This window comes from Loxodonta africana, chromosome 3 (assembly GCF_030014295.1).
Source record: "Loxodonta africana isolate mLoxAfr1 chromosome 3, mLoxAfr1.hap2, whole genome shotgun sequence".
Lineage (NCBI taxonomy): Eukaryota > Metazoa > Chordata > Mammalia > Proboscidea > Elephantidae > Loxodonta > Loxodonta africana.
In genome coordinates, this window is record NC_087344.1 from 143,922,857 (window position 1) to 143,939,845 (window position 16,989).

At 44.2% G+C, this 16,989-nt stretch overlaps 1 protein-coding gene across 4 annotated transcripts in view; it reads left to right on the forward strand.

Annotated features, from left to right (window-relative positions):
• The window catches only part of BCAR3 (BCAR3 adaptor protein, NSP family member), a 149,452-nt gene extending 133,423 nt beyond the window's left edge, over positions 1–16,029 (forward strand). For 2 of the 4 annotated variants that reach the window (XM_023558398.2, XM_010598097.3), the window contains exons 8-12: positions 471–586; positions 6,398–6,569; positions 9,327–9,438; positions 9,721–9,933; positions 14,161–16,027. In XM_023558398.2, coding sequence (XP_023414166.1) covers positions 471–586; positions 6,398–6,569; positions 9,327–9,438; positions 9,721–9,933; positions 14,161–14,339 — 792 coding nt within the window. In that variant the 3' untranslated portion in view covers positions 14,340–16,027. Of the gene's footprint in view, positions 1–470; positions 587–6,397; positions 6,570–9,326; positions 9,439–9,720; positions 9,934–14,160 lie in introns of all 4 variants that reach the window. The other 2 variants (XM_003418457.4, XM_023558399.2) reach the window with 2 other exon arrangements.
• The last annotated feature ends 960 nt before the right edge of the window (positions 16,030–16,989 follow it).

Consider the following 16,989-nt stretch of genomic DNA (forward strand, 5'->3'; position numbering starts at 1 on the left):
GGCTGTTAAGTGAGAACATGAATGGCGAAGCCCACAGGAGAGGAAAGCTTGGACTCATTTCTGCTTTTCCACCACAGGGGATCGTTGGGCTCCGCACACATGCAGCCCTGCTGTTGGCAACAAAACGTGGCAGCAGGATCCAGCCTGTGTTAGACAAAGGCTGGAAGAACTCAGCTGTTCTCTGGCTGAGCAGAAACACCAAATCTGCAGGGTCTGTAGACTAATTTAGAAGCTTCCCCTCCCCAATCTTCCTTTTTAACCCTGGGTTTTCTATTTCAGTGTGTGTATTAAAATCCCCCAACTGTCATATAAAAACAGCTTTTGCAGATGCCATTACTCTAAAAAATAAATGCAGCAAGTAAAGGGTATCCACACTGTTCCAGTTTAGTATACTTCTTTTCACGTGCTAAATTAGTGGCTGCAGCAAGCCCACTTCCTGAACAATATATTTGAACTTTTGTTCCTGACAGGTTGCTAGGATACTCGAGGTCTCTGAAGAGATGCAGAGGAACATGGGCGTGAGCTCAGGGCTGGAACTCATTACCTTGCCATTTGGACACCAGCTGCGCCTGGACATAATTGAAAGGTGAGCATTCCTGTCGCCTGCATTCCAGACCCTCTCAGCTCGTGGCAGGCTTCGCAGAGCAGCAGGCTTCAGAGGGGGAGAGAGGCACAGAACCAGCCTGGCCCCAGAAGCCACCGGCACGTCACTCAAGGGTAGTTTTCCCAGAAGCATTAGCCAGAGAATTCCTGGAGATGTACAAAGAGACTCCGCAGAGGAAGGCAGGGAACAAAGAACACGTTTCTGTCCCTGCTCTAAGAGGGGCTGGATGAAGAGAACAACCATCATCTGAGGCCGGGCATGATTTGCCCGTGTGAACAGAAGTCACAAATTCTGTGAGTCTGGGGCAGGAGCAGGGGGTTCGGCAGACAGATGGACACTCTGAGTTCTTGAGCTACAACGGCTTTGTCCCTTTGGAGTTTAAGATTGCTTTAGGAATTAAGCCAGAGTTTGTGGGAAGGTGGGGGAAGGACAGGGTCCGAATGTTTTCTTTGAGGGTTGGACACATGGGGGAGTCGAGGCCAGGGGTGGCTTTGCCTGTAGGGTGCTCTCGTGTACTTGGCCCCCACCCTCTTCTCCTGAATAGCTAGGACATTCGCTGTCTATTAAAACACACAGGTGTGAAATAAGACACGGTGAGGCATGTTTTTAAGGAAAAAAGTATGCACTAAAGTCTCATACTACCACCAAAGCTGGCCTTTCTGACACACCAAAAAATGACAGTTGATTTGCACAAGACTACCTTGTTATCTGGAGCCATGGTGGTGCAGTGGTTAAGAGCTATGGCTGCTAATCGAAAGGTCGGCAGTTCAAATTCACCAGCCGCTCCTTGGATACCCTATGGGCCAGTTCTACTGTGTCCTGTAGGGTTGCTATGAGTCGGAATTGACTCAATGACAACGGGTTACCTTGTTATCTGAAGTTTTTTTTTTTTTCCAACAATTTTCCAGTTGCCATGACTGCCCGCCCATGGCTTTCCAGAATGTCCTAGGTGACAGCACTGTCCAATGCAATTTCTGTGATGGCTGAAAATGTTACCTGTATTGGCCATTATGGTAGCCACTAGCCACATGTGGCTACTGAGCACTTGAAATGTGGCTAATGTAACTGAGAACTGAATTTTTTATTTTACTACTTCGTTTGAATAGCCACATACGGCTGATGGATATCTCGGTCTTAGGATGTCAGCCCCTGGAAAGTAAACATGGTGTTTCAAATAGCACTGGGGGTGGGGGTGGGGCGTGGGATGTGATGCAGCTGCTTTTGAGGTTAGTTGGTGATAAAGCAGATTTTGGTAAAACGACTCCAATGCCACTGTTGCTGTGGCTTCAAAGCCACAGATGCATCCCATAGAAAGCACCCAGACTGCTGAACTGAAGACTTCTGGGAGGAGGAAGGTTAAGAAGCAACCATGCTGATGGTTGTTCAGGCGCCCGTTGCCACTTGTCATTGAGTCGATTCCAACTTATGACGATCCCATGTGTACAGAGTAGAACTGCTCCATAGGGGTTTTAAGGCTGTGACCTTTGGGAAGCAGGTCGCCAGGCCTGTCTTCTGAGGAGCCTCTGGGTGGGTTCCAACGGCTAACCTTTTGGTTAGCAGCCTAGCACGTTAACCATTTGCACCACTCTGGGACTTCCGTTCAGGCACATTTGCTGTTTAATGCCTTTGGGGAATCATAGGAGGTCCCACTTCTGAATTTTCTTCCTCTTACTGATGAGACTTTTTTAGATTCTCTCCAGGCATCCCCTGCCTCCTCATGTCCCAGGGGCCTGGTTTCTCAGCTCCCATAACTTCCCCTGTTGGTGTCTGGGCTGAGCGGTCATGGTTTCCACAGAGATGAGCTCACACTTCCCCATTCTTCATGCCATAACATACCCTTCAGCCTGAAAACTCCCTAAGTTCCAGGCCAAAGCTTAAGTTATCAGCATCACTAGGTATGCTGGGGCAGGTGTTCTAAGCTCAGACTGAAGGCCTGGGGCTTCTCTCTTGGCTGTCACTCCTATCAGCAGCTGCTTCTTCCTTCTCCTGATTGCTGCTTGGCTAGGATCTGGCTCCTTAGCTTGTCTCCCACCCAAGGCTGGCTTGTGGGATCTACCTACTAGAATCTGGGTGGTGGTTTTATTGATTACAGTGTGTCTACTAAATAAAGTTCAAGGTTGTAGGGGTCCTGAAGTGTCAAATGGACATCACCTTCTTATGTTGACAAGTCAGATACGAACCACCTTTATTCTTAACATACCACCTTGCCCGTTCTAAGCACACTGAGCTGGAGGCGTCCACTAGCACTGGCGTGCCACCCATGTGTGGCCGCTGGAGCAAGCTCACTCCAAAGACTTGCCACCCCACTGTGGTGCACACAGGAGCCTTAGGCAAAGGCTGCTGGAATGAATGGATAGACTTACCCATTAACCACTGACATAATACCAGGTTTTAAAGAAGGAGAACCTGTCATTTATTAAGGACCACTAACCCGTTGTCATCAAGTCAATTCTGACTCAAAGTGAGCCTACAGGGCCACTAAAACATAGAAAAAGAACTCTCAGTAGTGAATGAATCAGTTGAATGAAACATGGGAAGTTAGTTTACTTTTAGTTAAACAAAACCAAAAAGCCAAACCCAATGCCGTCAAGTTGATTCCGACTCATAGTGACCCCATAGGGTTTCCAAGGCTGTAAATCTTTACCGAAGCAGACTGCCACATCTTTCTCCCATGGAGGTTTTGAACCACCGACCTTTCGATTAGCAGTCGATTGCTTTAAAAAGAGATATCTAAAATGTTTCATTCAGTGTTAGCATTTGGAAAACAGGTGACAAAACTCTTCAGTAAATACAACAGATAAAAATATGTTAGGCCAATTAGATAAATGCAAATTAAAACTATGATGAGATTCCATCTCACTCCAACAAGGCTGGCATTAATCCAAAAAACACAAAATAATAAATGTTGGAGAGGCTGCGGAGAGATTGGAACTCTTCTACACTGCTGGTGGGAATGTAAAGTGGTACAACCACTTTGGAAATTGATCTGGCATTTCCTTAAAAAGCTAGAAACAGAACTACCATATGACCCAGAAATCCCACTCCTCGGAATATATCCTAGAGAAATAAGAGCCTTTACACGAACAGATATATGCACACCCATGTTTATTGCAGCACTGTTTATAATAGCAAAAAGCTGGAAGCAACCAAGGTGTCCATCAACGGATGAATGGATAAATAAATTATGGTATATTCACACAATGGAATACTACACATCGATAAAGAACAATGATGAATCTGTAAACATTTCATAACATGGAGGAACCTGGAAGGCATTATGCTGAGTGAAATTAGTCAGATGCAAAAGGACAAATATTGTATAAGACCACTATTATAAGATCTTGAGAAATAGTTTAAACTGAGAAGAACACATTCTTTTGTGGTTACCAGAGGGGGTAGGGAGAGAGGGTGGGAGAGGGTAATTTACTGATTAGATAGTAGATAAGAACTACTTTAGGTGAAGGGAAGGACAACAGTCAATACAGGGGAGGTCAGCACAGCTGGACTGGACCAAAAGCAAAGAAGTGTTTCCTGAATAAACTGAATGCTTCGAAGGTCAGCGGAGCAAGGGCGGGGGTTTGGGGACTATGGCTTCAGGGGACATCTAAGTCAATTGACAAAATAAAATCTATTAAGAAAACATTCTGCATCCCACTTTGAAGTGTGGCGTCTGGGGTCTTAAATGCTAACAAGCGGCCATCTAAGATGCATCAATTGGTCTCAAACCACCTGGATCAAAGGAGAATGAAGAACACAAAAGGACACAAGGTAATTATGAGCCCAAGAGACAGAAAGGGCCACATGAACTAGAGACTACATCATCCTGAGACCAGAAGAACTAGATGGTGCCTGGCCACCACCGATGACTGCCCTGAGAGGGAGCACGACAGAGAACCCCTGAGGGAGCAGGAGAACAGTGGGATGCAGACCCCAAATTCTCATAAAAAGACCAGACTTAATGTTCTGGCTAAGACTAGAAGAATCCCGGCGCTCATGGTCCCCAAACCTTCTGTTGGCCCAGGACAGGAACCATTTCCGAAGCCAACTCAGCAGACATGGATTGGACTGGACAATGGGTTGGAGACAGATGCTGATGAGGAGTGAGCTACTTGCATCAGGTGGACACTTGAGACTATGTTGGCATCTCCTGTCTGGAGGGGAGATGGGAGGGTAGAGGGGGTTAGAAACTGGTGAAATGGTCACGAAAGGAGAGACTGGAAGGAGGGAGCAGGCTGACTTATGAGGGGGAGAGTAAATGGGAGTATGTAGTAAGGTGTGTGTGTGTATATATATATACATATAAGTTTACATGTGAGAGACTGACTTGATTCGTAAACTTTCACTTAAAGCAAAATAGAAATTATTTAAAAAAAATATGTTAGGCCAAAACACACACTCACGCCTTAAGTCTGTTATTATGACTAATTGAGAAAGATAAGAAATCAGGAAAAGGAAAAGACAGGCTTAAGAAGACCAACAGGCAAAATTAAGCAAGATATAGAGGGAGAGACATGTACATAAAACTACGATTTACTAGGTGCCTGCCAGTACCAGGCACTTTGTTTTTACAAACCCACACAATCTCTTATTTCTCACAACCACCCTTGATCCCATTTTACAGATGAAGAAGCTTGAGGAGTGAGGCAGTTAAGTAACAGCCTACGGTCACAGTGTAAGCACCATACATACATACAAACATATACAAACACTCTCAGAGACAGCAGGCAATAATGCTCATTACTCATTTAACAAACAGAAAAACAAGTAATGCTAGGCACTGGTTGAATCACTGCTGCCCTTTGCTCCAGGATAGAGACCACAACACACTTTGGAGTGGAGAACATCCTTAGCTTGAACTTTCATGACAATGTGGCCACAGAGCATGTTGTATTTTAGTAACCATAGCTATGAATTGGGGCTTCGCCTGTAGCACTTGTACCACGGCCTGGAAGAAATTTCCTGGAGATGATCCTGGCCAGTGCAGCAAACTCCCTGGTCTGTGCTGTCAGCCACCAACAAAGGAGACTACTCTCCGACCCCATTAATATTGGTCCTGTTGTCATGTAAAGATCACCCTGCTTCCTGTCCTGGGTCTAAGAAGTTGACCCATGTAGTTCAAGAGGAGAAAAGGGCAGATTGTTAGAAATGAGATTTAGATTTTATTAGGGTCTGGCCCTATAGGCGCATTCTGGCTGGTCAGCTATTCAGTCTTTGTCTGCATCTCCATTCACCTTTTAGCCTCTTGACCAGGCGGAGACACCCCATCCTCATCTTCTCTTTCCTTCCTTTGTTCCCATGCCATGCCCTGTCGTCTTCCTGGGTCAGGCATCTCCTCTCATTTTCCTGCCCCATCATTCCCCAGGCCAGGGGGTTCAATGGAGTGGCCCAGGGCCTCCCAAAGGATTCCCGGTATGTGTGTGTTGGCGGGGGCGGGAGGGGTGGTCTGGTGTCTCCTTGGACCGCTCATGGCAGGGGTGCAAGGAACCACATGCACCCTGAGCAGCTTCATCCCAGGAGGGTCCTCATGCCCCCAAGTCTAGGCCTGAACTTGGCCCTGTCGTGTTCTTTCTGCCCGTACATGGCACTGTCTCTGAGGTCCTGCTGCAGCCAGCCTGGTGGGGACAGTCTCTCTGCTGAGACCAGCTATCCAAACCTTCTACCTGCTGGCACATTTCATAGTGATAGCAGCAAATAGTGCAAAGTCAGCCCTTTTTGTGGTCAGTTTGGCCTTTGGTTTACTTTTCTCTAAGACCCGTTGGCCCTGGGCCTGACCGCTGATCTCCTCCCTCTCAGACACAACACCATGGCGATTGGCATTGCAGTGGACATTCTGGGCTGCACGGGCACTTTGGAAGACCGAGCAGCCACTCTCAACAGGATCATCCAGGTGGCAGTGGAACTGAAAGACTCCATGGGGGACCTCTATTCCTTCTCAGCCATCATGAAGGCCTTGGAAATGCCACAGGTACGAGACCACTTGCTTTGTGTGGCCCCACAGGCCTGTGCATAGTTATTGTTCTGTAAAGAGGTTTTTGAGCCCCTGTGTATCAAATCACAAACTGTTTCAGTCCATCTCAAAAGGTAAATTGAATCTCAACGAGCGCTGCTTAGATTAGGGGGCAACTGAGCGCAGCGTCCTGAGTATTCTGGCTTTGTTTTCAGTGGATAGTTGCCGGTGGCCCACGCTTGCTCTGTGATGTCTAGGAAGAGGAGTCATCCTCAAGAATATCGATGCCCCCAAAGAACCAATCAGCATGATGCATCAGGGTAAAGTGTGTTGCCCAAGAGGCTGGATCACCAGGCATGTGGGCAGCTTAGGGGAATGTCTGGGAATCAGAGACATGGAGAGAGCTTCTGAGAATCCCTAGGGAGGTATTTCTTAACATATGGGTCACCTAAAACAGACTCTCATGGTAAAAAAATATTCCGATTCCAGGCCCACCTGACACATAACCCCCTAATTTTTTTTATTAGAGTTTCTGAAGTCAGACTTTTAAATTTATCTGCTTTGACAGGGTGGGCATCGAACATGAAAACATGCATTTGAAATCAAATGGGCCTCACAGAAGTCCTTCCTGTTTTCTCGTTGCTCACAGTGGGCTCTCTCTTTCCGTTCTCCCAAGCCCTAGGGGCTTTGAGGACTTGAGGACAAGGTTATGGTCTTGCAGCTGAATCTGCAACCAGTAACTCCAAAAACACCGGTCATTGAGCTTGGCAGTTTCATAGCCCCAGATTGTACCCAAAATCCTGCCAGGCCTTTGCTGATAATCTACCTTTGCCACTGGGAAGACATCGTGTCACAACATGGTGGGAACACAATTTTCCTGCATTAAAGCAAGATCACCTTAAACATGAGAAGCTGAACGGCTTCACGGCTTTTAGGGGAGAGGTCAATTCCAATTATAACAGGAATTTTTGGGGGGGGGTCAATTCCAATTAACATATATCTCAAGAGCTATAGCTTTCTAAATCTTTAGGTGTACTGGAATTCTGTAGGACCAGTATTTGAAATCAGCAACCTATAAATTCACAAATATTTTCATGATATACTGATTTCTGCTATAATAGGCTATTCAGGAGTCATAATATTTTATTCAGGTATTTCTAATTTGCACCGTGTTTATTTCCTATTATCCCAAACCGGCTGTCACACTGAGAGCTGAGCTAGCAGGCGAAGCTGACTACGTAGCCCTCCAGCCCAGAGCTTCCTGAGCAGTAAAGGGAAATGGTTTGTGGGATCATTTTGTGGCTGCCGTCCGTGACATCGCACTCAGTGGTTAAGGACTTATTCCAAACCACCTTCATGCGCCTTCACTGGCAGCTCCCTCTAGCAGCCTCAGACTCTTCTAGAGTCCTCCAGGACATTCAGGGCCTGAATGAGCCAGGGCGCTGCTACGGGAGGGAAGTGGGCAGAACTGGAAGGCTGGCAGGGGAAACCCAAGGTGAGATTCGTGTCCCTTCCAGACGTCATCATCCAAACCTGCACATATACTATTGCCACATGGGCCTCCTTCTTCTCTCTGCTTTGAGGAACAAGGGCTTCTTTCAGAAAAGAGGAAGCTGTAGGGGCAGAGAGGGAAAGGAGCAGGAGGCTGGGGAAAGAGGGCACCACGGTGGGTGGCCAGAGAAGACCTGCCACAGCCTTTCCTCCCAGCAAGTCTGCAAGTGTGAACCCCTTCTCACCTTCCTCTTGGTGTACATGGGGAGCTCCTAGAGGCCCAGGAAATGAATCTCAGCTCTACCACTTAACACCTGTGAAACCTTGGGCAAGTTGCCTAATTTCCCTGAGTTTTTTTCCCCTCTCCTCTGTAAAATGGGGCTTTTGTGAGGATTAAATGAGATTCCTCGTGTGAAGTACCTGGTGCCAAGTGAATATTAGTGCTCTTTTTCCCTCCCTTATTTCATGTAGAGAACATAAGACACTTAGGCTTGCTGGTTTTATGGTGTGAGGGGGGCATCATGTATCTCATGGCAGTCACAGTCAGCTGAGTATACTGATGTTGACTAAATTGTCCCAAAAGAAATGAAAAGGAATGAGGAGTGGCATCATGGGGTCTGGGCAATCTTCTATGTGGCACAGACATTACTTACAAGTAACATTAACCTGCTCTACATTACATGCCTACATTCTTACATCAGAACAGCCTCTAGGGAGGACAGCTGGCAATTCCCATCAGCATTTAAAGGACATGTGCCCTTTGATCCAGCGGTGCCCCTTCTGGAAATGCATCCTCCAGATATTTCCACACATGAACACACTGGCAAAAATCTTTACTGTGGTAATTTTGTAATAGCAAAATATGTGTAAAACTCTTGTCTATAAAAAACCTATAGAAGACTAAATTATGGTTTATCCATAAAGTGGAACACCATGCAGACAGTTAACAAAATGAGGCTGTTCTATATGTACTAAATGGAACGATTTCCAAGTAAGGAACAGTGCTGTTCCAAGAAGTAATGTGGTGTTTATTTTCAAAAGATGTGTGTGTGTGTGTACAGATACACACGTGTGAGAAGCTGATGAGCGGAGTTGTCTCTGAGATGGGCCGTTAAAGGGATGGTGGCGGGGGCAGGGTTTGACATGAGTTTTTCTCTGTACACTCCTTGAACTTCTTTGACATTATTTCACTATGTCCATTTCTCACTTATTCCAAAATTTAAGCAAAAAGGCAATTTTGAAAAGAACCTTTTCCAAAAATGGTAACAGCTTGCTTTCTTCCAGATCACAAGGTTAGAAAAAACATGGACCGCCCTGCGGCACCAGTACACCCAAACCGCCATCCTCTACGAGAAACAGCTGAAGCCCTTCAGCAAACTCCTGCACGAAGGCCGAGGTGAGCGGCGGGGCAGCGCGCACAGCCCCGGCGGCTGCCCGCTGGCCTGTTAAGTGCGTTAGGTCGTGTCTGTTCTGGTTTGAGTAAAGCATTTGGCTGGGCATGTGAGGAGGCCCGGGCTTGTCTGCAGGATTGCTGACAGGTCACCAAGCCTTTTCTCTGCACTGTTCGCTGCAGGTTTGCAGTGGCTAAAACAAGACACTGGCTGCCAATTGCCTCATTCTGTGCTTAACTTTGAGGAAAAATATGGTAGGGAAAACTTCCCTCCTGTTTGTTTTTCAGAATCCACATGTGTTCCCCCAAACAACATATCAGTCCCATTGCTGATGCCTCTTGTGACCTTAATGGAGCGGCAGGCTGTCACTTTCGAAGGAACTGACATGTGGGAAAAAAATGACCAAAGCTGTGAGATCATGCTGAACCATTTGGTAACAGCCCGACTCATGGTGGAGGCTGCGGACACCTACCGGATGAATGCTGAGAAGATCCTGGAAGGTAAGGGCTGTTTTTTTAAGCTGCTGTTTATGTTATAATTGAAGCGAATTGAAGGAATAAAAGAGCATGGATGTCCTCATTTAGAAAAAGACCAAGTAGGAAAGGTTAAGGCCTGGGTGTTCCATTTCCTATGTGACTGATCCATTGCTTCCTCCTAATTCCTAACAGACTCCAATCTCCTGTTTTTCCTTTCTTCTATGTCTTCTGCTGTGCCAGTGGTGTAGAATAAACGAGAGGAAGGGTCAAGAAAACTGGTCAGCTTGTGTATTGTTGGTATCTCTGATAAGCCCTACTAGAAAGGGGATGGGCCAACACTAGAAGTTGGAGTTTTATCTAGGCTTCATTTCCCTGCATCCCTGTTCTCTCCCCTGTAACAATGGGGAGTGAGCTCCCTGGGAAGTGCTGGGCAAAGTGTTGTATACAGTGGCCACAAGTACTATGGTAACGAAAGCAGCTCCCTCAGCTTGATAAACATTTATCGCAGCCCTAGTATGTGCCCAGCACCGTGTTAGATGAATGTCCTCAAGGTGCTTACAGGCAATGGAATGAAATAAAATGGACACTTCAGCACATTGTGGTACGTGCAGTGGACCATGGGAGCACTTAGGAAACAAAACATCTGGTGAGAGATGCAGGGAAGCACCTGGAAACAACTTCCTAGGAGAGCACCTCCATTGATTGGTAAAGGACAAAAGATGGGTAGCCAGAAAACTAGAGATGGGGATTTCAGTCAGAGGGTACACTAGGAGCAAAGGCATTGAGGTAAGAGCTTGGGAAAAAATGGGGAACCTCAAGTATCTGGGTTTGGACTCAATGTAAAGTGTGACAAGAAATGGCCGAGTAGGCTGAAGAAGGAGGTGGATGCAGCATGAGAAGGATCTTTCCATCAAAGACAGTGGCTGAGGAAAATCCAGTGAAGGGTTTTGAGGGAAGGCATCACATGGTCAGATTTAACGTAAATTACTCTGGTATCTGTGTGACGGTCTGAAGGGCCGAAGGCTTGCAGGCAAGACCAGTCAGGAAGCAAGTGCGAGAAGGAATGCTGTACCAAGGCAGTCTTCAGGGCTGTTTTCTCTTCCTGGTTATATAATTTTTAAAATTCTTCAAGGGCCCACAGTTTGACCCACGAAGTCAACTATATGGGGCGGGGTAGAACTATATGGGGCAGGAGGGGCCTAATCATTTCACCCCCAAAAGAATGCTGTTGCATCAGAACCAGAATGTAGAGACTGGAACAACTGGTACTGTGTCTGCTGGAGTAGGCTTGAGCACCACATACCTGTTTCAGTTTTTCCCTCAGAAAAGCTCTCCAGGGTTGGCAGTGGGGACTCAGCCAATGACAGCACAGAATTCAATTCAACAGATATTAGAATACCTACTTATGTAAAGCCAGTTTATTACACTGGATGTTACATAAGCCAATATATTAGGCTGGCTTTTGAGAGAAGTGTGCTCTACGCTATTCTTTAGACGAATCTAATGGTATTTCTCAGTCAATCCTGCTACAAGTTTATATAGCAAGTTTCCATTGCTGGAAGTGACTGTGACCCAGTAAGGGCAGAGATCTGCTTAATTTACCAGCATATCCCCAGCACCCAGCCCAGGGCAAGGGTTGTAAGCATGTTACCTGACTGAATGGAAGTCATCATTTGGCCTCTGGCTGCTTCTCTGTCAAGGATATTCTGTCATACTAGGAAGGATGGACTAAGAGGCTTCTAATGTCCTGTCTGCCACCAAGATCCTATGATCCAGTAGTGGGGATACATTTAATGACAGAGAAGGCTACTCCAGAAATAATAAACGATGAGAACCACAACTCCTTATAGCTCTTTGGCTAGAGGTTTCCTCTTCTTAACAGACTTGCCTGAGCATTCCTGGCCTTAAGTAGACTAGATCTTTTCTTAGACGGAACAGAACAGAGTTGAAAAACAGATCCACACATATGGCTGTCAACTGATTCCCAACAAAGGTACCAAGGTAATTAATTCATTGGATAGTCGTTCAACAAATGGTGCTGAACTACTGAATATCCAACTGCAAAAAAGGAATATTGATCCTTACCTCATACCATACCCAATAATTAATCCAAAATGGATCACAGACTCAAAACATAAGAGCTAAAGTGTAAAGCTTCTATAACTTAGGAGAAATTTTTTGTATCCATGGGTTAGGCAAAGATTTCTTGGGACACAAAAAAGCATGAAACAACAGAAAAAATTGATAAAGTGAAAAATTTTTGCTTAAGAAAATATAAAGGCAAGCCACAGACGAAAATATTTGCTAAACATGTATCTGATAAAGGACTTGTATCCAGAATATATATAGAACTCTTACAACTCAATAATGAGAGAACAAAGTTTGAATAAACGAAATCTTTGCATGGACACATTAGAATACCCAGTGAACCCAGTGCCGTCGAGTCGATTCCGACTCATAGTGACCCTACAGGACAGAGTAGAACTGCCCCATAGAGTTTCCAAGGAGCGCCTCGCGAATCCAAACTGCCGACCCTTTGGTTAGCAGCCGTAGCACTTAACCACTACGCCACCAGGGTTTCCACATTAGAATAGGTACACAAATAATACAGCGAAAGACATTCAACATTATGAGTCATTACCCATTGCCCTTAGTTGATTTCAACTCATAGCAACCCTATAGGACAGAGAATTGCCCTGTAGGGTTTCCAAGGCTGTAAATCTTTATGGGAGATCTTCTCCCGTGGAGCGGCTGGTGGGTTCGAACAACCGACTATTCAGTTAGCAGCTGAGCACTTAACCACTGTGCCACCAGGGCTCCTATTAGTTATTAGGAAAATGTAAAATAAACCACAGTGCGATACCACTATACAATCACTACAGTTAAAAAGAATGGCAATACTAAGTGCTGGTGGCATGTACAGAATTGTAATCTTCAGATGTTGCTGGTGGGAATACAGCGGTGGTACAGCCATCTTGACAACAGTTTCTTTAAAAGTTAAACATATTTTACCATAAAGCTATTGCTGTCGAGTTGATTCTGACTCATAGTGACCCTACAGGACAGAGTAGAACTGCCTCATAGGGTTTCCACGGCTGTAAATTTTAGTTTTTTTAATCTTTATGGAAGCGGACTGTCACATCTTCCTCCCACGGAGCAGCTAGTGGGTTCAAACCACTGACCTGAGAGCTTACCTACTGTCCCACCAGAGCCCCTTACATTTACCATACCAAAAAACCCCAAAACTAAACCCATTGCCATCGAGTCAAATTCCAACGCATAGTGACCCTACAGGACAGAGTAGAACTGCCCCTAGGGTTTCCAAGGTGTGGCTGGTGGATTCACACTGCCGACCTCTTCGTTTGCAGCCCAGCTCTTATCCACTGTGCCACCAGGTCTCCATATTTACCATATGACCCAGTAATTCCACTCCTAGAGAAATGAAAACACGTGTCCACACAAATACTTGTACACGCATGTTCACAGCAACATTATTTATAACCGCCAGAAACTGGAAACAATCCAAATATGCCTCAGCTGGTGAATGGATAAACAAAATGCGGTATGTCCATATAACGGAATACTACTCTACAATAAAAAGGAATGAATGACTGGTAACAAGCAACGATAGAGAATAATCTCAAAAACATCATGCTAAATTAAAAAAGCCAGACCCAAAAAAGTACATATTGTTCAAGTCCAGGTATGTGAAATTTCTAGAGAAGGCAAAATGACGACGGCATTATCAGTGACTGGCTGGGGTCTGAGGTAGGAACCGGGATTGACTGCAATGAGGTACCAGGGAAGCTTCTAAGGTGACGGAAGTGTTCTAAAACTAAAACAGGTAGTAGTGATGGTTGTATGACTGTATAAATTCACTGGAACACATCGAACTGTACAGTTAAAACGGGTGAATCATATGGCATGAAAATTATACATCAATAAAGCTATAAAAAAAAGAAAAAAGATACTATGGACATTTCTTCCCACAGCATGTGGCTTGTCCACACAACAGTTCATTCTGTCTTGTTTTAGTGAATTTGTTATTCCTTCTCTGAAGGTGCTCAGGTCCTTGAGGGTAGGCTCTGTCCTCCCTTACGTAGAAGAGACCCTCTATTTTTTCTTTGGGGGCGTTTTTAAAGTTCTGAGAGATGAAGTTCATTTTGATCCTACTTGAAATGAGTGAGATTTTGGTTGTTTCTAACACAATGTTTTGGCAGAAACTGTACTTTTTTTTTTTTTCCTTATTAGGTTTTCAGCCAGATGAAGAAATGAGTGAAATCTTCAAGACTGAATTTCAAATGAGATTGTTATGGGGCAGCAAAGGTGCACAAGTCAATCAGACAGAGAGATATGAGAAATTCAACCAGATTTTAACTGCGCTCTCACGTAAACTGGAACCCCCTCCTGTAAAGCAGGCGGAGCCCTGACAAACCTCCAGAGAACCTTAGGATATTCTTTCAAGCTTCTCCAGTTTCTTCTTTGGGAAAGCTTATCATTTGATAAAGTCATAAAGCATAAATCTGACAATATACAAGCTTTTAGTATCCACAGGATATTAAACATGTAAATTGCACAGAACACACTTATTTATGAATTGTTTAAAATTACTACTGATTTTTAAATAAATGATAATTTATTATGAAGGTAACTATTGCTAATATTGATTGGCAAATTTTAAGAGGAGACCTAGCTGTGTTGGCTGGTTTCTTTCTATTATCACTGTATTTGACCATTTTTAGTTTTTGATTCCATGTCAGATAAGTGTAAAAAGAAGAGTTTTTTTTAAAGCATGACACATTTCAGAAGGTATCAGTTGTATGATATTCTTTAAATATGAAAAATGTAAATAGTCATGAATGAAAATATACCTTTTTGTGAAATGATTGTATGCAGCCTCTTTAATATTAATCACCTTATCCCAGTACAGTAATTCTACCTCCTCGCCTCTTCCCTAGACACCTTATTCTGAGGATAAACCAAAATTAATAAAGTGGTATCAAAAATTCAAGGTTTCTGGCTTGGTAGAGAGTGAATGGTGAGACAAAGTAGAGTTGGTTTCAGAAGACCTGGATGGATTCAAACTCCAGTTCTGGCAATTACAAACTTTGGTGAAGATAATCTCGTCTAAAGAAAAAAGCAAAGTGGGACAAATAACACAAAGTAAGATGCCAGAAATAAGTCCAAACTTACCAATAATCAGTCTAAATGTAAATGACTGAAACTGCCAGTTAAAAATAAGAGATGGTCCGACTGGACTCAACCCACCTGGAGCAAAGGAGAATGAAGAACAGCAAAGACACAAGGTATTTTGAGCCCAAGAGACAGAAAGGGCCACATAAATCAGAGACACCGGCCTGAGACCAGAAAAACTAGATGGTGCCCAGCTATAACCAATGACTGCCATGACTGGGAGCACAACAGAGAAAACCTGATGGAGCAGGTGTACAGTGGGATATAGACCTTAAATTCTCATAAAAAGACCAGACTTAATGGTCTGACTGAGACTAGAAGGACCCCAGAGGTCATGGAACCCAGACCTTCTGTTAGCCCAAGGCAGGAACCATTCCCAAAGCCAACTCTTCAGACAGGGATTGGACTGGACCATAAGATAGAAAATGATACTGGTGAGGAGTGTGCTTCTTGGCTCAAGTAGACACATGAGACTATGTTGGCAGCTCCTGTCTGGAGGGGAGATAAGAAGGCAGAGGGGAACAGAAGCTGGCTGAATGGACACGGGGAATACAGGGTGGAGAGGAGTATACCGTCTCATTAGGGGGAGAGCAGCCAGGAGTACACGGCAAGGTGTATATAAATTTTTGTATGAGAGACTAACGATTTGTAAAATTTCACTTAAAACTATATATATATAAAAAGAGATGGTCAACTAGATTTAAAACAAAACAACCTTATGCTGTTTACAAGAAACACAGTTAAAGCATAAAGACAGATTGAGAGTCCATAAAGAGGAGAGTAAAGGGAGGGAAAAGGGTGTGATTTTGAACAGCAATGTGGCAGCTTCTGGGGTGTTGGCAATGCTTTATTTCCTGCCTTGGGTGTTGACTTTCTAATCACTTAAGCTGCACATTATGCATTATTCCGAATGTGCATTTTATAATAAATTAAAAAAGTTTTTTTAAAGCAATGCAGTTCCAATCAAAATCCTAACAAGAGTTTTCACGTAACCTGATAAGCTTTTTCAAAAACCTATATAGCTAAGAATCCGAATCCAAACCCAAACCAAACCCACTGCCGTCAAGTCGATTACGACTCAGAGCAACCTTATAGGACACAGAACTGCCCCGTAGAGTTTCCAAGGAGCGCCTAGGGGTCTCGAGCTGCTGACCTTTTAGTTAGCAGCTGTAGCACTTAACCATTACGCCACCAGGTTTTCCATAGCTAAGAATATTCAAGACCATTTTAGGAAAATAAAAGATTGGAGGGTGGGATCTGTTCTACCACATATAAAAGCTCATTATTAAGCTCCATCATTAAGAAACTGTCATTAGAAATTTGACATGACAGAAATGGCATTGCTGATCAGTGGGGAAAGGATGACTTTTTAATACATGATTCTTGAACAACTGCTGAGAAATGAAAGAAAAAAAGTGTTCCTTGCCTCATATACCAAGTAAAATCTAGATGAATTAAGAAATTACAAGTAAAAGACAAAACCTTAACAGTTTTAGAAGAAAATACAGAATGTCTTTCTGACTTTGAATCAGGGAAGAATTTCTTAAACTAGGCAAAAAAGGCACTAATTCTGAAAGGCTGACCAATCTACATTAAAATAACATCATAAGCAAAAAAACAGGTATTTCCAGTTGCCACTTTTTTTTTTACTAGTCAATTCTGACTCCCGGTGACCCCCCATGTTGTGAGAGAGTAGAACTGTGCTCCATAGGGCTTTCAAGGGCTGATTTTTCAGATCAGATTGCCAGAGAAGCCTTTCTTCTGAAAAGCCTCTGGGTGGACTCCAACGTCCAACCTTTCAACGAGCAGCCGAGCACATTAACTGTTGGCATCGCCCAGGGTAGACGTTATGAACACATAAAACTGATAAAAGATTAGTGTGGTAAG